Raw genomic sequence first — 14,806 nt, forward strand, 5'->3', positions numbered from 1 at the left:
CAGGATTAAAGGGTGGGCTCAGTTCAGCGCACGCTGTGTCTCACCTAAAAAATCCACTGCGCAGGCTCGAAGGGTTAATGACCTTTCCCAAATCTACGCTCACGAAGACTGGCCATTAATAGGGTGCAGGAAAGGTCCAGCAAGGAGAACTTCCTACTGCCACCAGGGATGGGGCCAGGGCTCCCAGGGTGGGATTTGGGAGCAGGAGAGGGGCCGTGGGGTCTGCTGGCAGGGCAGTGTATCCCAAGCCATATCCAAGTGTCCCCTCTGTCCTTGTGGTGCTGCCTCTGTCTTGTGCACCATAACCCTGAGCAAATCCTACCATTCCTGGTGCTGCCTGTGGCTCCCTGGCATTCCCCTCTCTCCCAGCTTATCGGGCTGGGCATTAAAAATAGACCTGCTCACGTTTTCCTTGGGCTTGATTTTCCAGCTACGCTCTCTCTTGCTTTTACAAGGAGCATTTTCTTTGCCCTTGTCTTCCCTTTCTGCCGTCCCAGCGGTGGAGGGGTGGGCAGGGTGGGCACTGCAGCGGCTCTGCAGGAGCAGGAGCCTTCCTGGATCGCTGGTACTGGTGGGATTTCGCAGTGGGATTCTCCTGGATCATCCCCCCAGCCCAACTGGGGGATCAGACATGCTGACATCCCCTTCTTTTCAGTGTATGGGGATTCCTTGTGTCCATCCACCCTGGACCTTTGTGCTCTGGGGCACAGCCCAAGCTCCCATCGCTATCACCTGCTGTCATCAGGCTCTCCCTCCCTGCCCAGGATCTCTCCTGGCACCCGAGGTGGAGGGAGCATCCTCATGAGCACGAAGGATCCTCCCTGCCCCGGAGCACGGTGGCACTGGGGTCGTTGCCAGCAGCGAGTGACACAGAGCTGATCCCAGAGTGCTGGTGGCAGAGGGCGAAGGGAGAGCGTGGGAATGCGCTGGGGAAGGAGCGAGCGGTCCGATCCCCCTCTAGCGACTCGCCCGGGCAAGCACAGCCCGGCTCGGGGCACTCGCTGCCTCCATCAGCCCCGGCAGCCGGGACCCCGTTTGCACAGTCAGATTTGAGCCTGGCTTCGTGGCCACAGCTTTCACACTGCCAGGTGTCCCCACACCCTCCCAGCAGCTGGCTCAGCCCCCCAGGGCATCTCCTTCCCACAGTGAAGTGCTGGGCAGGCTGAGACACTGATTTTCTGACCCACACCCCACCTCTCCCCTCCCTGTAAGATAAGGCTGATGCCATTTACCCTCTGTCATAGCACTGCAGGTGAGAAGCACCCGGCTGAAGTTGGTCCAGGTGCTTCCAGCCCTTCTGCTGACCTTCCCCCCCTGTCCCTGCAGCGCTGAGAGGGGAGAGCGGTGAGTATTTCCTCAACGGGAGGCTCTCCATCGATCCCCCCCGACGCTTTGACATCGCCGGCACGACATTCCACTACAGGCGATCCCCTGAGGAGCCCGAGTCGCTGGAGGCCTTGGGACCCACCAACATCACCCTCTTTGTCATGGTTGGTAACATGGTTCCTTTGTGCCCCACCTGGTCAGGGCTAAAGAGAATTTGCCATGCTACGTGGGAGTTCATAGAATCACAGAATATCCTCAGTGGGAAGGGACTCACAGGGATCATCCAGTCCAACTCCCGGCCCTGCACAGACACCCCAACCATCCCACCCTGTCCCTCAGAGCGTTGTCCAAACCCTCCTGGAGCTCTGGCAGCCTTGGGGCCGTGCCCACTGCCCTGGGGAGCCTGGGCAGNCAGCACAGCATCACCCAGAGGGTACTGGGGCACTGCCCAGGCTCCCCAGGGCAGTGGGCACGGCCCCAAGGCTGCCAGAGCTCCAGAAGCGTTTGGACAATGCTCTGAGGGACAGGGTGGGATTGTTGGGGTGTCCTGGGCAGGGCCAGGGGTTGGACTGATGATCCCTCTGGGTCCCTTCCAGCTCAGGACATTCTGTGATTCCATCATCCTGCAAGAGGCATCTCAGAACAAGGGTGAGCACAGCTCAGCTCGGTGCTGCTGGGCAAAGGTGGGAATTCATCCCAACTCATCCCACCTCCCAAACTGCAACATAGAAAAGCCTTGGCGAGGAAAGGCCATGGGGAGCTCTGTTTTGGGGGTCCTGGTTATGCTGGTGTTCAACAGCCAAGGAAGGGGTGCATGGGGGACCCCAGATGCCTCACCCATCACTCACCAAGCTCTCCACCAAAGAGGGAAAAGTCCTTCTCCAGAAGGACCCACTTCTGGACTTTCTGGGCATTGGAGGTGGCTCCCTCATTGACCGCTGTGATGCCTTTCTGGATGGCGGCGTAGATGGCCTTGTCTTTGCTGCTGATGATTTCAGAGACCTTTGTGGCCTTGCTGCCCAGTTTCTGACAGTATTCCAGAGCCTCTGGAGTGAGCTCATCCCCCGGTTCACCTGTCTCCGCATCCACCTTGCACTGCAGGACGAGCCACAACAGGTCCCTTTGTATTGCTGAGCACCAAAACACTGCCCTGGGATGGTGCCACGGCTCTTTTCCCACCCTGCTCCCAGCTGTCACTCCACCAGCCCCTGCAGCTTCATCCAAACCCTGGCAGCCAATGGACACTTGGGACAAAACACGGATAAACCTCAGAGCTCTGCCTGCTCAACAGCCACCTTGATGCCAAGGACCAAACAGAGCTCATCTGCCAAATCCCTCCTGTGCTATCTAAAGTCAATCACTTTTTTCCAGACCTTTTCTGCGCCACAGTTCACTTCCCTGCACCCCACAGTCAATACACACAACACAGAACCATGACAAGCACAGCAGGGCCACCTCCAGGGCCTGGCTCGGGTCTCCTACCCCAGGTGAGGCTGTTGATCCTAAGTCTCACTAATTCCCACTGTCCTGCAAAGCCTGTGTGGGACCACCGTGGACATGTCCTGGTGGAGTTTGAAGCCAGAGTCTGACAAAGCAATCCCTGACAGCTGCTTATTGCCCAGACTGCTTGGGAGAGACTAAAGCAGGTGAGAAAAGCAGAAGGGTTCCTTTTTCAGCCTCACTTTTAGGTCTTTTCCTTCTCTTTCTTCCTGCCCTTTGTGGCACAGAAAGTTGCCCTGAACAGGGTGGTCTGAGCAAGTGACAACTTTGCTGTGGTTACAGCTGCTCTTTGCAGCTCAGCTACAACAAACTGTGCCCCACAGAGCCTCCTGTCTCCACAAGACACCAAAAATGTGCAACAATCCTCTTCCTCCCTGGAACTGATCACATTCAGCGACACAGGTGGGTTCCCTCCCTGTTTTCCATTACCTTTAGTGTCAGAAGCATTGACAGGAATTTGGCTTTGTCCCCAACCAACATGGCATTGCTGATGATGGGAACAGCATTTTTGACGGCATCCTCAATCGGAACGGGAGGAACGTTCTCCCCTCCCGCAGTGATGATGAGCTCTGGAAAACAGTCAAGTCTTGGTTAATGCCTGGAACTTCTCCCCTTCCCACAATCTGAAACAACTCAACAGCTCCTTCATGTCTCCTTGATCAAAAAGTGAGTGGAGAAGGCAGCACACCAGGACTGGGAAAGCAGTAGAGTCACCACCCCTGGAAGTGTTCAAAAAAATGTGTGGATGTGGCACTTGGGGACATGGGTTAGTGGTGGCCTGGGCAGTGCTGAGGGAATGGTTGGATTTGATAATCTTAGAAGGCTTTTCCAACCTTAATGATGACTCCATGTCTCCAGCCAGGCCAGGAGAGAGGAGCTGGAGCCATGAACACACACACAGCCCTGCGAGAGCTGCCTCAATGCTCGGGAGGTGTTTGCAGTTTGGGAACACGGGATGAGCCCTCGGCACCCTGGCACACACACCTTGGACTCTCAGGCACCTAAGTTGGCACCCAAATTGTCAGAAACTGAAGATTTCCTGAGGTTGGAGGTCTTTCTTGTTGGCTTTGTTTGGGGTTGCTCAAAGCAGTGTCCCAAGAACCTCATTGCTAAAAGGCACTTGCACAACAGGGTTAAGCTGTTGTTTTCCTTGGAAGTCACCCAGCAAAGCTCCTGAAACTGGTGGCGCAACAAGCCCACAAAGCATTAAGTGCTGCTGCTGAAATCCAAGGGTTTCTCCCCCATTCTCCAAACAGGACACATTGCAGCCACATTCATGTGGAAACTCCAGAAGGAGAAGGATTGAAATAATCTCTGCAAGCCACAACCACACAACCAGCGGAGCCTCCCCTGCACCAGGGGACGTTTAGGTTGGATATTGAGAAAATGTCTTCACTGAAAGAGTGTTCAGCATTGGCACAGCTGCCCAGGGCAGTGGTGGAGTCACCATCCCTGGAGGGATTTAAGAGATGTGTAGATGTGGGGACAGGGGTTAGTGGTGGCCTTGGCAGTGCTGGGGGAATGGCTGGATGCCATGATGTCTTTCCCAGCTTAATAACTCTGTGATTCCATAGTGCTGCACAACATCAAGACAACCAAATCAGGGGATGTGTTACCTTTAATTCTGCCTGTGATGTAGAGGAATCCATCTTTGTCATGCTTGCCCAGGTCACCTGAGTGCAGCCACCCATCCTCATCAATGGCCTCTTTGGTTTTGTCCTCCATGTTCAAGTAGCCCATGAAGATGTGCCTCCCTGAGAAGCAGATCTCCCCAATGCCATCCCTGTCTGGCTTATGAATGAGGGTCCGGCAGCCTGAGAGTTCCTTCCCACAGCTGCAAGAGAACACAGACCCACAGCAATAATTGATTTTAAATTCAAGCAGAGATTACAGCAGCACCTTCTCGAGCTTGAACAAAGCCCAGCAGCTTTTTAGTACAATGGCTTCAGGAAGGAGCTTAAAAGGCATCTGCTCATGTAAGGGAAGCTACAGCAAGTGTTGTTATTGCAGAGATCAGTGCTCACACACCTAGGGTTTTCCACTCATTGTTCTCCACACCTGAGCTCTGAATGAGAAGACTTATGTCCTTGGCAGCAAACTTTTACTGTGCAGACTGAACAAGCCACTCAAAGACACCCTCACTGCCATTAAAGTGTAGGTTGGCGTTACCAACTCTTCCTCTTCCCACCAGCCCCTCCCTTCCTTCTCAGCTCCTCCAGAATCCAGCCAAGTTCAATTTAAGTCTCCCGGCTGCTGCTGCCCTTGGCAGATCTCCATATGTGAGATGTGGCCAAAGGAACCTACTCCCCAGTGACCCTTTAGTGGCAGCAAAACTCGGGATGAGCTGCATGAGGAGAGATGGACATGCCAGATGCAGGAGAAACCTTGACCCCACCCTTCAGCCCTGGTCTCACCTGGTGAGCTTGAAGGCATGAGGGAGGGAGATGGTGTGAGGCCCAGAGCTCTCACTCATCCCATACAGCTCCAACACGGGAATGTTCAGGCTCAGAAAGAATTCCAGGGTCTCTCTGGTGATGGGAGCAGCTCCTGTGTAGCACTTGGTGCACCGGTCCAGCCCCAGGGCCTTCCTCACCTTCCTGTACACCAGGTGTTTGGCCAGGCGGAAGTTCACCGGCACCTCAGAATACCTGGAGGAGGAAAATGGGCACAAGGTCTCAGCCTCCAAGTAGAACTTCTTTCCCTTCCTCCTTTCCTCTTCATCCCAGTTTAGTTTATTTAGTAAAACAGTGAATTATTTGCCCTCCAGCCTTTGCTGCTCACCCTAAAGTTTGGCTTTACTGCCCACAAATCTGACCTGTTATGTCGGATATAATCCCTGAATGGAAGATAATCCCTGATCTGATAGCAAAGTTCTCCTAACACTCATGAGCATCCCTTAATTGCAGCTCATAATTACCCATTCATCCTCTTCAGGTTGGTCTGCAGCCCCACTCCCTTGGCCCACGAGGCCACTTTCCTCCGCAGTGCCGATGATTTCATCCCTATGGATTTCATCTTTTCTTCCATTTTTTCCCAGACACGAGGAACCCCCAGAAAAGCAGTTGGCCTCACTTCCCTCAGGGTCTCCACCAAGCTGCCCTGAGACAAGCAGAATTTGATGCAGTTTTTAGAAGTGCTTCACTGCAGACTTCAGGTCAGCACCAGTCATGAGCCAGAACTTGGGACTCTGCCACGAGCTTTGAGGAACTGCTCATTTTGTGCAGTGCCATCGGCAGACAGGAACCCCCCAGGGCATTCCAATGGAAACTGGGAAGGCAGCAAGGGTCCATGCTGATGCAGCACAGGGAGCAGAATCCCTTTCTCAGGCCCCAGATTGAAGTGGTGTTACAGATTTAACTTGTGCAACGTGGGCAGAGCAAACACAAAGCTGTTACTCAACCAGCCGTCGGGGCGGGAAAGGTGTCAGGTGAGACACTCAGCAGGTCCCAGCTGTGAAGTGCTGGGTCAGTTTCTCCCAGGCTTGGGAGAGAGTCAAAAGGCAAAGGTCAGAGTGGCTCTAAAACCAACAGGGGCAGTTGGTCACTGAGCAAGTAAACCCAGTCAACAAAGCTTTCAGAACCACGGGATAACACAGCCTTGTTTTGAGCTACGAGCAGGTGGGTAGGTGTAGGTTTATTATTAAGTTTTTACCTTCAATGCATCTGGCTGAGCAAAGTAAACTTGCACTCCAAAGGTCATGGCTGACCAGATATCAGACATCTGGGCAGCGATGTGGCTGAGGGGCAGGTAACTGATCACCTGCTCCTGCCTCTCCTTGGGGTCCGTGAGCATGATGGACCGTCCGGCCACTGCCGCTGTCCACGTCAGCTGGAACAGAACCCATGGGGGGGTCAGGGATGGTCCTTCCAGGCAGGGACAGCATAGAACACACAGGTATAACATCCTGTGATCTCAACATCAGGTAATTGGCTTGTTCAGCTCGAGAAGAGACTGAGGGGAGACTCCCCGGGGGCTGCAGCTCCTGCCGAGGGGAGGAGGAGGGGCAGGGACTGAGCTCTGCTCTGGGACCAGGGACAGGACCCAGGGAAGGGCTGGAGCTGTGCCAGGGGGGTTGGGATGGATCTCAGGGAAAGGTTCTTCCCCCAGAGGGTGCTGGGGCACTGCCCAGGATCCCCAGGGCAGTGGGCACGGCCCCAAGGCTGCCAGAGCTCCAGGAGCGTTTGGACAACGCTCTGAGGGACAGGGTGGGATTGTTGGGGTGTCCTNGGCAGGAGCTGCAGCCCCCGAGGAGTCTCCCCTCAGTCTCCTCTGCTCCAGCTGAACTAGCTGAGTGCCCTCAGCTGCTCCTCAGACCTGTTCCCATCCCTGTGTCCCTCCTTTGGACACTCCCCAACAGTTTTAGATCCTTCTGACACTGTGGTCCCCAAGCTGCCCCCAGAACTCAAGGTGAGGCCACCCCAGGTCAGAGCAAAGCATGACAATCCCCTCCCTCAACCGACCAGCAATGCTTGAAACTGCTCCTAAATCACATGTCCCCATTTCTCCATCCCTTCCACCGCTCACCTCCTCGACTCTGCTCACCCCAGGGAATGGCACAAGGCAGGTCCCTCAGTTGCTGATGCAGTTTTATGTTTGCTGAGGGCTGGGGGTTCTCACCCTCTGTACTCCCCTGACGCAGTGGGTGTTTCATGGTGTGCAGTCCCCACCCCAGCTCCCAGCTCCTGGCAGGTTCTTGCACGTTCCTGAGGACACAATAAACAGCCCTGCTCCCCCATCACTCTGCTCCTCCCACGGCACGGGGTCAGCAGTGGATGCAAAGCTTCCCGAGACCTCCCTGGCTTTCAGCAAGAGAATGTCCTGGTATTCCTGACAAAATATTTGGCTGGATTGCCAAGTCCAAAACATGCTGAGTTGCAGATGGCAGAAGTCTTTTTGCAGTCATCTTGCCAGCACGACAGGACTTCCACTGGGAAGTCAGTTCTCAGCTCTAGAGTAGCACTATGGGTTAAACCCACAGAAATCAGCATTAACCGTGCAGGTCATGCTGGGAGCATCTGGAAACTGCGAGAAATGGGTTAAAGTCACAGGTCTGCAGAAGAGAAAACAAAGGATTGAACCGTAATCTGCTTTGCTGCTCCAAGTGTGGCCTCTCTGGGGGCACGCGAGCAAAGAATTAGAAACATGTAGTTATCACTGTTCAGCAGAACACAACAGCCTCCAGCCACGGGACTGCTTTTGCCTGCACAGCAACCCTTTCGGATCCCCTCACCATCCCTCGCGTTGCTCGTGATCCCAATTCCACACTGGACAAGGGCTTTGCCTTTCCCTTCCTTGCTAGTTGAGAGGGGACCCACAACACTCCTGCAGCCCACCTTGCTCATAAGGGCTGTTTCACCTCACCCTGAGAGCAGTTTTTTGCAGACACCCATCCCAGCCACTGTGGGGTCCAGTTCAGAGCTTGCCAGAAGGAGAGATGCTGCTTTCACACTGTTAAAATCAGCTCCAACCCCATCCAAAGGTGCCAACCAGGCAACGTGGGAAATCCAGACTGACTCTGCCAGTCTGAACCTGAGGAGTGAGGGGTCTGATCCGGGGTGTTCACCCCCCTGCCAGCACCCCAGTGCCAGCCTGGGTGAACACCTTCCCTGCCTTCAGACCACCAGCTCCCTCTCCCAGGCTCTCTGTGCCGCCCCAGCTGGGCCCTGCTGTGCTCAAGTTGGGCACACCCTCCATCCCTTTGTACAACAACTTCACAGGGGTTTGGGCTCCCTCCAGCACTGTGTGGGAGTAGGTTTTTTTCTAAAACACGAGAATTGTTTTACAGTCAAGTCTATTCAGTGATCTGAGTGAGAAAAGGACTGAATTAGCCCCTTGCTCCTCTCCAAAATCCAGCAGGGTCTTTAATTTTAGCAGCAAAGGGGCAAAAGAAGCCCATGACCAAGTGAGGGCATGTGAGTGGAGAGCTGAGAGCACCGACCTTGCTCTGACACTGCCTGCTTTGCTTTCTGGAAATCCTATCTCTGTGTTACATAAGGATCTGGCCCTATCTGACAGCTGGGGTCATTGCACTGCTCCAAGTGTGGTAAAATGCTCGGAGGTCCTCAACAGGAAAGTGGGAGAGAAGTGCCAGCTGGGATCACCCGCAGGGAAGGGTGTCAGGCACGAGGGTAAGCCTTGATGGAGCTGCTGAACCAGCCAGCTCCAGGCAGAAGGAAGGTGGCCACCAAGCAGCCCAGAGCTCCCAGCCTCGGACTTCTTTAGCTTTAAGGAGATGACTCCACCAAGCAGGTCCACTTTCAGACGGGACTTATGCAATAGTTTGGAGCTGCTCCATGTGACCCAGACTTGCTGGACCTCTGCCACCACTCTCCTTGCTGGCTCCAGCCAGGCACAAACAGCACAATTACAAAGAGGACTGAGCAGTCATTAACAGAAAGTGCATCTCGCCCCACGAAACACACACATGGACTGTGCATGGAAGTACACATGTGTCATCCACGTGCAAACAGGGCATGGCTGCAGCTGTTTGTGTGTGGCTGTGCACATGGATACACACTGTGCACATGGCTGCATGTTATCTGCACGTGGATATATGCTATGTGCATGTGGACACGGTATCTGCATATGGATACATATTATCTGCATGTGGATACATGTTATCTGCATGTGGATACACACTGTACATGGATACACACTATCTGTTCATGTAAATATGTTATCTGCACACGAGTACACACCACCTGCACGTGGACACACACTATGTGCACATGGGTACACACTATCTGCACGAGGATACACGTTACCTGCAGGCACGGCTGTGGCTGATGCCCACGCACCCCTGTGTGCCATCACGCACTGCCAATACCTGTGGATATGCCATGTGCAAATGCCATTTTTATATCTGACATCTCCATGTCTCTGTGGCTGCCTTCTACCTTCTTAACCTCTCCTTCTCTCTGTGGGGTTCAGCACAGCCAGGAGAAAACCCCCATCTCCTGGGACTCCACACGAGCAGCTCTCCCCGTGCTCCTACCGCTTTCTCCAGCACGGAGCAAGCAACATAGTTCCAAGCTCTGATGGGCTTGGAATGCCAGGAAACTGCCCCAGGCTCTGGGAAAGGCCAGGAGCACTCCCACCTCGGGAGGGAAGGGAAGGCAGGCAGGGAAGCAGCCTCAGCTATCTGCATCCCGGCAGGGCTGGCTCCCGCAGCTCCCCTCCAGCAGTCCCGGTGCTTACACAACTCAGCAATGCACGGCGCTGAGCCCGGGGCTTGCAGAAAGACAAACACCCTCCTGTGCCAAAACCCAGCTCCACTCACCTGCCCAACCACCACTGGCCCTCCCCAGGAGGGATCTGCTCCGAGGAAGGGACGTGCTGCTGGTCCCAGTTGAGGCAGTAGCAGGTTTTACACAGTTACAGCTCACAGAGACCTGTCCCAGCCCCCACACACCAAAATTTGCATCCTAAATTTGACTCTTCATCAGCCTGGGCATAGGGCAGGGCCATACCCTACACACAGAATCAAAGAATCATAGAATGGTTTGGATTGGAAGGGACCTTAAAGATCATCTCCTTTCTCCTGCCATGGGCAGGGACACCTTCCACTAGCCCAGGCTGCTCCAGGCCCTGTCCAACCTGGCCTTGGACACTTCCAGGGATGGGGCAGCCACAGCTTCTCTGGTCAACATCTGTAGTGCTGTGCTGAGACCCTCTGACAAAGACATGTCTGGTCATCAGACTGGAAGTGCTACAGAGCAGGACGAAGCCCCGTTACAGCCCCTCTCATCACCTAAGAAGAGCATCTGAGGTGGCTTCTGCTACCCAGAGGGGCTGTAAGAAGCACCATGGGAGCTGCAGTGAGCACTGGGATCAGCAGCTCTTTCTACTACCACCATGGCCCAGCATCATCTAACTCTGCACCCAGCAAGAGCCCAGTCCTGGACAGGGGAAGGGATCCACAGCACTGCCCATCTCCAGCTCCCCTTGTGCTGATTTGGTCCTGCCAGGCTGAATGAAAGTGAGGTTGGAAGGGACTCAAGGGGGTCACTGATCCCAGCCCACTCTCAGAACAGGGTTAAGTTTGACATTAGATCAGGATCACCCAACCCAGGCTGTCTCAGGGGGTCACTGAAGTGGAGGAAATGCTGTGAGCTGTGGAGTGGGACCCTAAAGCAGTAAAACCGGTTTGGACCTCACTGTCCTTCCTGGAAATCAAAACCACTCAGAGAAGTGACATCATGGTGACACAGAGACAGGGAGAGCAGCTCTAGATGGCCAGAGAGTTGGCTTGTCCTGATGTGCTGTGCCTGCTTGGCTCTGTGCTTCCCCAGGGCTGAGACTCTCCCTCAGGCAGCACCAGCCTCCTGGGGCAGCGAGAGCACAACAAACACGCGGCTCAGCTCTGCCCTGGCCATCCCCATGGCCTCCCACCTTTCAGTCTCCCTGTGAGGTGAATGTTACTGGCTTTATTCCACAGCAGGACAAACCAAGGAGAAGTGATTTGGTGACACGGCCAAGCAGGTGGTCTGTGCAAGACCATGGGAACCCCATGAAACCACCCCGGGGTCCCCTTTGTGAAGGGCAGGACTCGAGGAAACAGCCTGAAGTTGTGTCAGGGGTGTTTAGGTTGGATCTCAGGGAAAGGTTCTTCCCCCACAGGGTGCTGGGGCACTGCCCAGGCTCCCCAGGGCAGTGGGCACGGCCCCAAGGCTGCCAGAGCTCCAGGAGGGTTTGGACAACGCTCTGAGGGACAGGGTGGGATGGTTGGGGTGTCTGTGCAGGGCCAGGGGTTGGACTGGATGATCCCTGTGGGTCCCTTCCAGTTCAGAATATTCTGTGATTCTATGCACAAATCTTTGATTCTGTGATTGTGGAGCACAAGTCTGATGAGGAGCAGCTGAGGGACCTGGGGGGGCTCAGCCTGGAGAAAAGGAGGCTCAAGGGGGGACCTTCTTACTCTCTGCAACTCCCTGACAGGAGGGGGGAGCCAGGTGGGAGTTGGTCCCTTCTCCCAGGTAACAAGTTATGGGACAAGAAGACACAGCCTCAAGTTGCCCCAGGGGAAGTTTAGATTGGATATCAGGGAAAATTTCTTCACTGAAAGGCTGAAAATAGATTTCAGCTGAGATTTATGGCCAAAACTTGTGGGCCTTCATGAAGCAGCAACAGCAGGTGAGAAGGGGGCTGTTTTATCAGAAAACTTGACTTTAAGATCAGCATCCAGGAGCTACAGGCACTGTGAGGTTTGTTGTGTGTCTGTGGTGAGCAGCTATGGCACCAGGCAGTGGGTAAGAGCCCACTGTGCAGAGTAGGGGATGTGTGAGTAGTGGGTAATCTGAAAAGCCTGTCAGTGCTGCTGCCAAATGCCCCTCATTGCATTGACATGGCCCCTGAGCCCATATCCCAGTTCCCACTCCATTTTAGTTTCCATAAGGCCCATGGAACAAACCATGTGTTCACAGCTCTTCCCCCCAGTGATAAATTTTGAACTGGTAGGACAACTCCCAGGTTTGAATGGCTGGAGGAGCAGAAATCCCTGCAGTACTGTTTGTAGGAGCTGTTCATTATGGCCACGTTGCTGCCCCTGTAGGGGCTGAAGTTCTGCTCAGCCCCCGGGAGGGTCAAGGGCAGCTGGGACTGAAGGTGACCACAGTGTGGGATGTGACATCACAATAACTCCAATAATCCCAGTGTGGTTATGGGGGGGCCAGTTCCCCATTTTAGAGAAGAAAAAAAATTAACCTTGAGGGCTGGTGATTTTTATTTCTTCATTAACACATTCATTAAAATAACACAGCTCAGAAATGCTGTTGGGGTGAGGTGGTGCAGCTGTGGGGTCCTGCTCCCACTGCTTTCCCACTGCTCTCACTGGGGTGTTGCTCCCACCTCCCGCTGCTTCCCAGTACTCCCAGTGCTCCCACTGGGGTGCTGCTCTCAATTATCCCACTTTTCCCACTGATTTCTCACTATTGTCACTATTCCCACCCTTCCCCCCTACTCCCACTGCTCTCTCACTGCTCCCACTGTTTCCATTACTCTCTCACCCTTCCCACTGCTCCCAGTGCTTCCACTGGGGTGCTGCTCCCACTTCTCCCATTTCTCCCACTGGGGTGCTGCTCTCTGTTCTCCCACTTCTCCCACTGCTTTCTCAGTGCTCCCATTTCCATTACTCTCTCAATGTTCCCACTGCTCCCTGTGCTCCCGCTGCTCCCAGTCACTGCATATCTGGAAGGTGTCACTGGAAGGGCTGAGGGGGTGCCTGGCAAGTATTTCCCCCCCAAGGGGGGAGATGGAAGCAGAAATCTGTGTTTGTATTTATTTCTCTGTCTAAAAAAAAAGGGGGGAGGGGGGAAAGGACACCTGAGCTCATAATTTGCAAAAGTTGGATGAGAAACCTGGAAGCCGCCAGGCCCTGCATCTTTAAAAGCAGTTAAATTCCTCTTCTCTGCACTAGGAGGCACCTTGAACCTTCCTCTTGGCCCCGAGCAGAGCCCATCTGCTTCCTATTACCTTCCCATAACGCTGCCTCTGGAGCCGGCCAAGGAGCCGGGCTTTCAGGGAATTCTGTCTGCAGCCCCGATGTTGAAATTAGTAACAGTTGTCATCCGCTTCGCTCTTTCTTCTCTTTTTGCTTTATCCCAGCTCGGATTTTAACCCCCCTCCCAGCCCCTTCCTTCCCGTGTGTTTTTGGGGTGGGAAGAGGAGACATCGATGGCTCCGGCGGCATCATTCCCAAAGTCCCTCATCCCGCCCGGGCCCGGCCCACGGGTTCACGCGGCGAAAGCCACCTTGGCACAGGGATCCGGGAGCGTCAGCCGCTCCCGCTGTGCCTGCCAAGGACAACGAATTCCTTGGGAAGGAGCGGATCGGAAGCGGCCCAAGCGAGGGAGGCACGAGACCGGAGAGGTCACGCCGTGCCCGGGGACCTGCCCGCGGCCCCTCCATCCCCCCGTGTCCTGCTGGGCCCTCCCGGCTGGTCTGGGCTCCTCGGCATTGTCCGGTGGCTGCAAAGTGAGGTTATGGAAAACTTGAAACGCGTGGAAGCGGCCGCAGAGTCTCCAGCTCTGTCCTCCTTGCTCCGGGTGCTTCTCCTGCGGGACATGGGCCACCGGGGTCTCGGCAGGGAAGCGCCGCTGGGAAGGGGCCACGTTTTCCCTGCTGTGTGCGGGGAGGAATCGCAGCCGGGCCCTTCCCCCAGCCCGGCTCGCAGGAATTTTGCAGCTGTAATTCCTGACTTGCGCTGCTCCTTCCCCCCAAGGTCAAGGCTGCGGGGTCTTGGCGCCTGCGGCTCCCTCCCGGCTCCTGTTCCGGGGGATGCTGAGGAGCCGGGAATGAAGGGGACGGGCAGAGGGGAGGCGAGGGCACCGACCCGGCTCCCACAGCGCAGGGTCGCGGAGGGGCGGAGGAAGGACGGGAAACAACGACAGCCTTGAGGAAGCGGGTTCAACAGCTGGAAAACAAGGAAAGTTAGTAGTGTGAAGCCCGGGAGAAAATACACTTCAGCTGAGCAGCTCTCTGCCCGCCGACCTTGGAGCCGTGACAGGATTTAAAGGCTGGAATCTTGAGCTTTAGTAGATGCTGAAAAATGCTGACTTAGGAGAGGGGTGCAGCACGCCCGGCTTTCCTTTCGCCGTCTCCCTTTTCCAGCTCACTTCCCACAGCCCTGGGGGAGCAGGTGTAGAACACCACCGGCAGCGCTGGGCTGTGCCTTGCTGTGACTCTGCCCTCTATGCCACAGCCTGGGGGTCCTGGTGGGTGCCAGTTGTCCCTGAGTCAGCAGTGCCCTGGCAGCCAGGAGGGACAGCCCTGTCCTGGGGGCATCAGGGAGGGGATTGTCCCGCTCTGCTCTGCCCTGGGGCGGCCTCACCTCAACATTGGGGCAGTTTGGGGGGACACAGTGAAAGGAAGATCTGAAGCCATTCGAGAGTGTCCAAAGGAGGCAACGGAGATGGGGAAGGGCCTTAATTTGAAGCCGTGGGAGGACACTGAGGGCACTTGGTGTGTTCAGCTGGACAAGAGG

General features: G+C 55.1%; 2 protein-coding genes across 9 annotated transcripts in view; one reads left to right on the top strand and one right to left on the bottom strand.

Annotated features, from left to right (window-relative positions):
* The first annotated feature begins 1,169 nt into the window (after positions 1–1,169).
* ADAMTS10 (ADAM metallopeptidase with thrombospondin type 1 motif 10) overlaps positions 1,170–14,806 on the top strand; it is a 65,888-nt gene continuing 52,251 nt past the window's right edge. Inside the window, exon 1 of the mRNA XM_017836407.1 lies at positions 1,170–1,490. Coding sequence (XP_017691896.1) covers positions 1,488–1,490 — 3 coding nt within the window. The 5' untranslated portion in view covers positions 1,170–1,487. The remainder of the gene's footprint in view (positions 1,491–14,806) is intronic.
* The window catches only part of ACSBG2 (acyl-CoA synthetase bubblegum family member 2), a 196,344-nt gene continuing 183,677 nt past the window's right edge, over positions 2,140–14,806 (bottom strand). For 7 of the 8 annotated variants that reach the window (XM_017836397.1, XM_017836396.1, XM_017836395.1 and 4 more), the window contains 6 exons: positions 6,478–6,654; positions 5,744–5,925; positions 5,241–5,474; positions 4,443–4,660; positions 3,256–3,395; positions 2,141–2,421 (listed from right to left, as the gene is read on the bottom strand). In XM_017836397.1, coding sequence (XP_017691886.1) covers positions 2,167–2,421; positions 3,256–3,395; positions 4,443–4,660; positions 5,241–5,474; positions 5,744–5,925; positions 6,478–6,654 — 1,206 coding nt within the window. In that variant the 3' untranslated portion in view covers positions 2,141–2,166. Of the gene's footprint in view, positions 2,422–3,255; positions 3,396–4,442; positions 4,661–5,240; positions 5,475–5,743; positions 5,926–6,477; positions 6,655–14,806 lie in introns of all 8 variants that reach the window. The other variant, XM_017836394.1, reaches the window with a different exon arrangement.

The sequence above is a fragment of the Lepidothrix coronata genome, unplaced genomic scaffold (assembly GCF_001604755.1).
Source record: "Lepidothrix coronata isolate B3197 unplaced genomic scaffold, Lepidothrix_coronata-1.0 Scaffold277, whole genome shotgun sequence".
Classification (NCBI taxonomy): domain Eukaryota; kingdom Metazoa; phylum Chordata; class Aves; order Passeriformes; family Pipridae; genus Lepidothrix; species Lepidothrix coronata.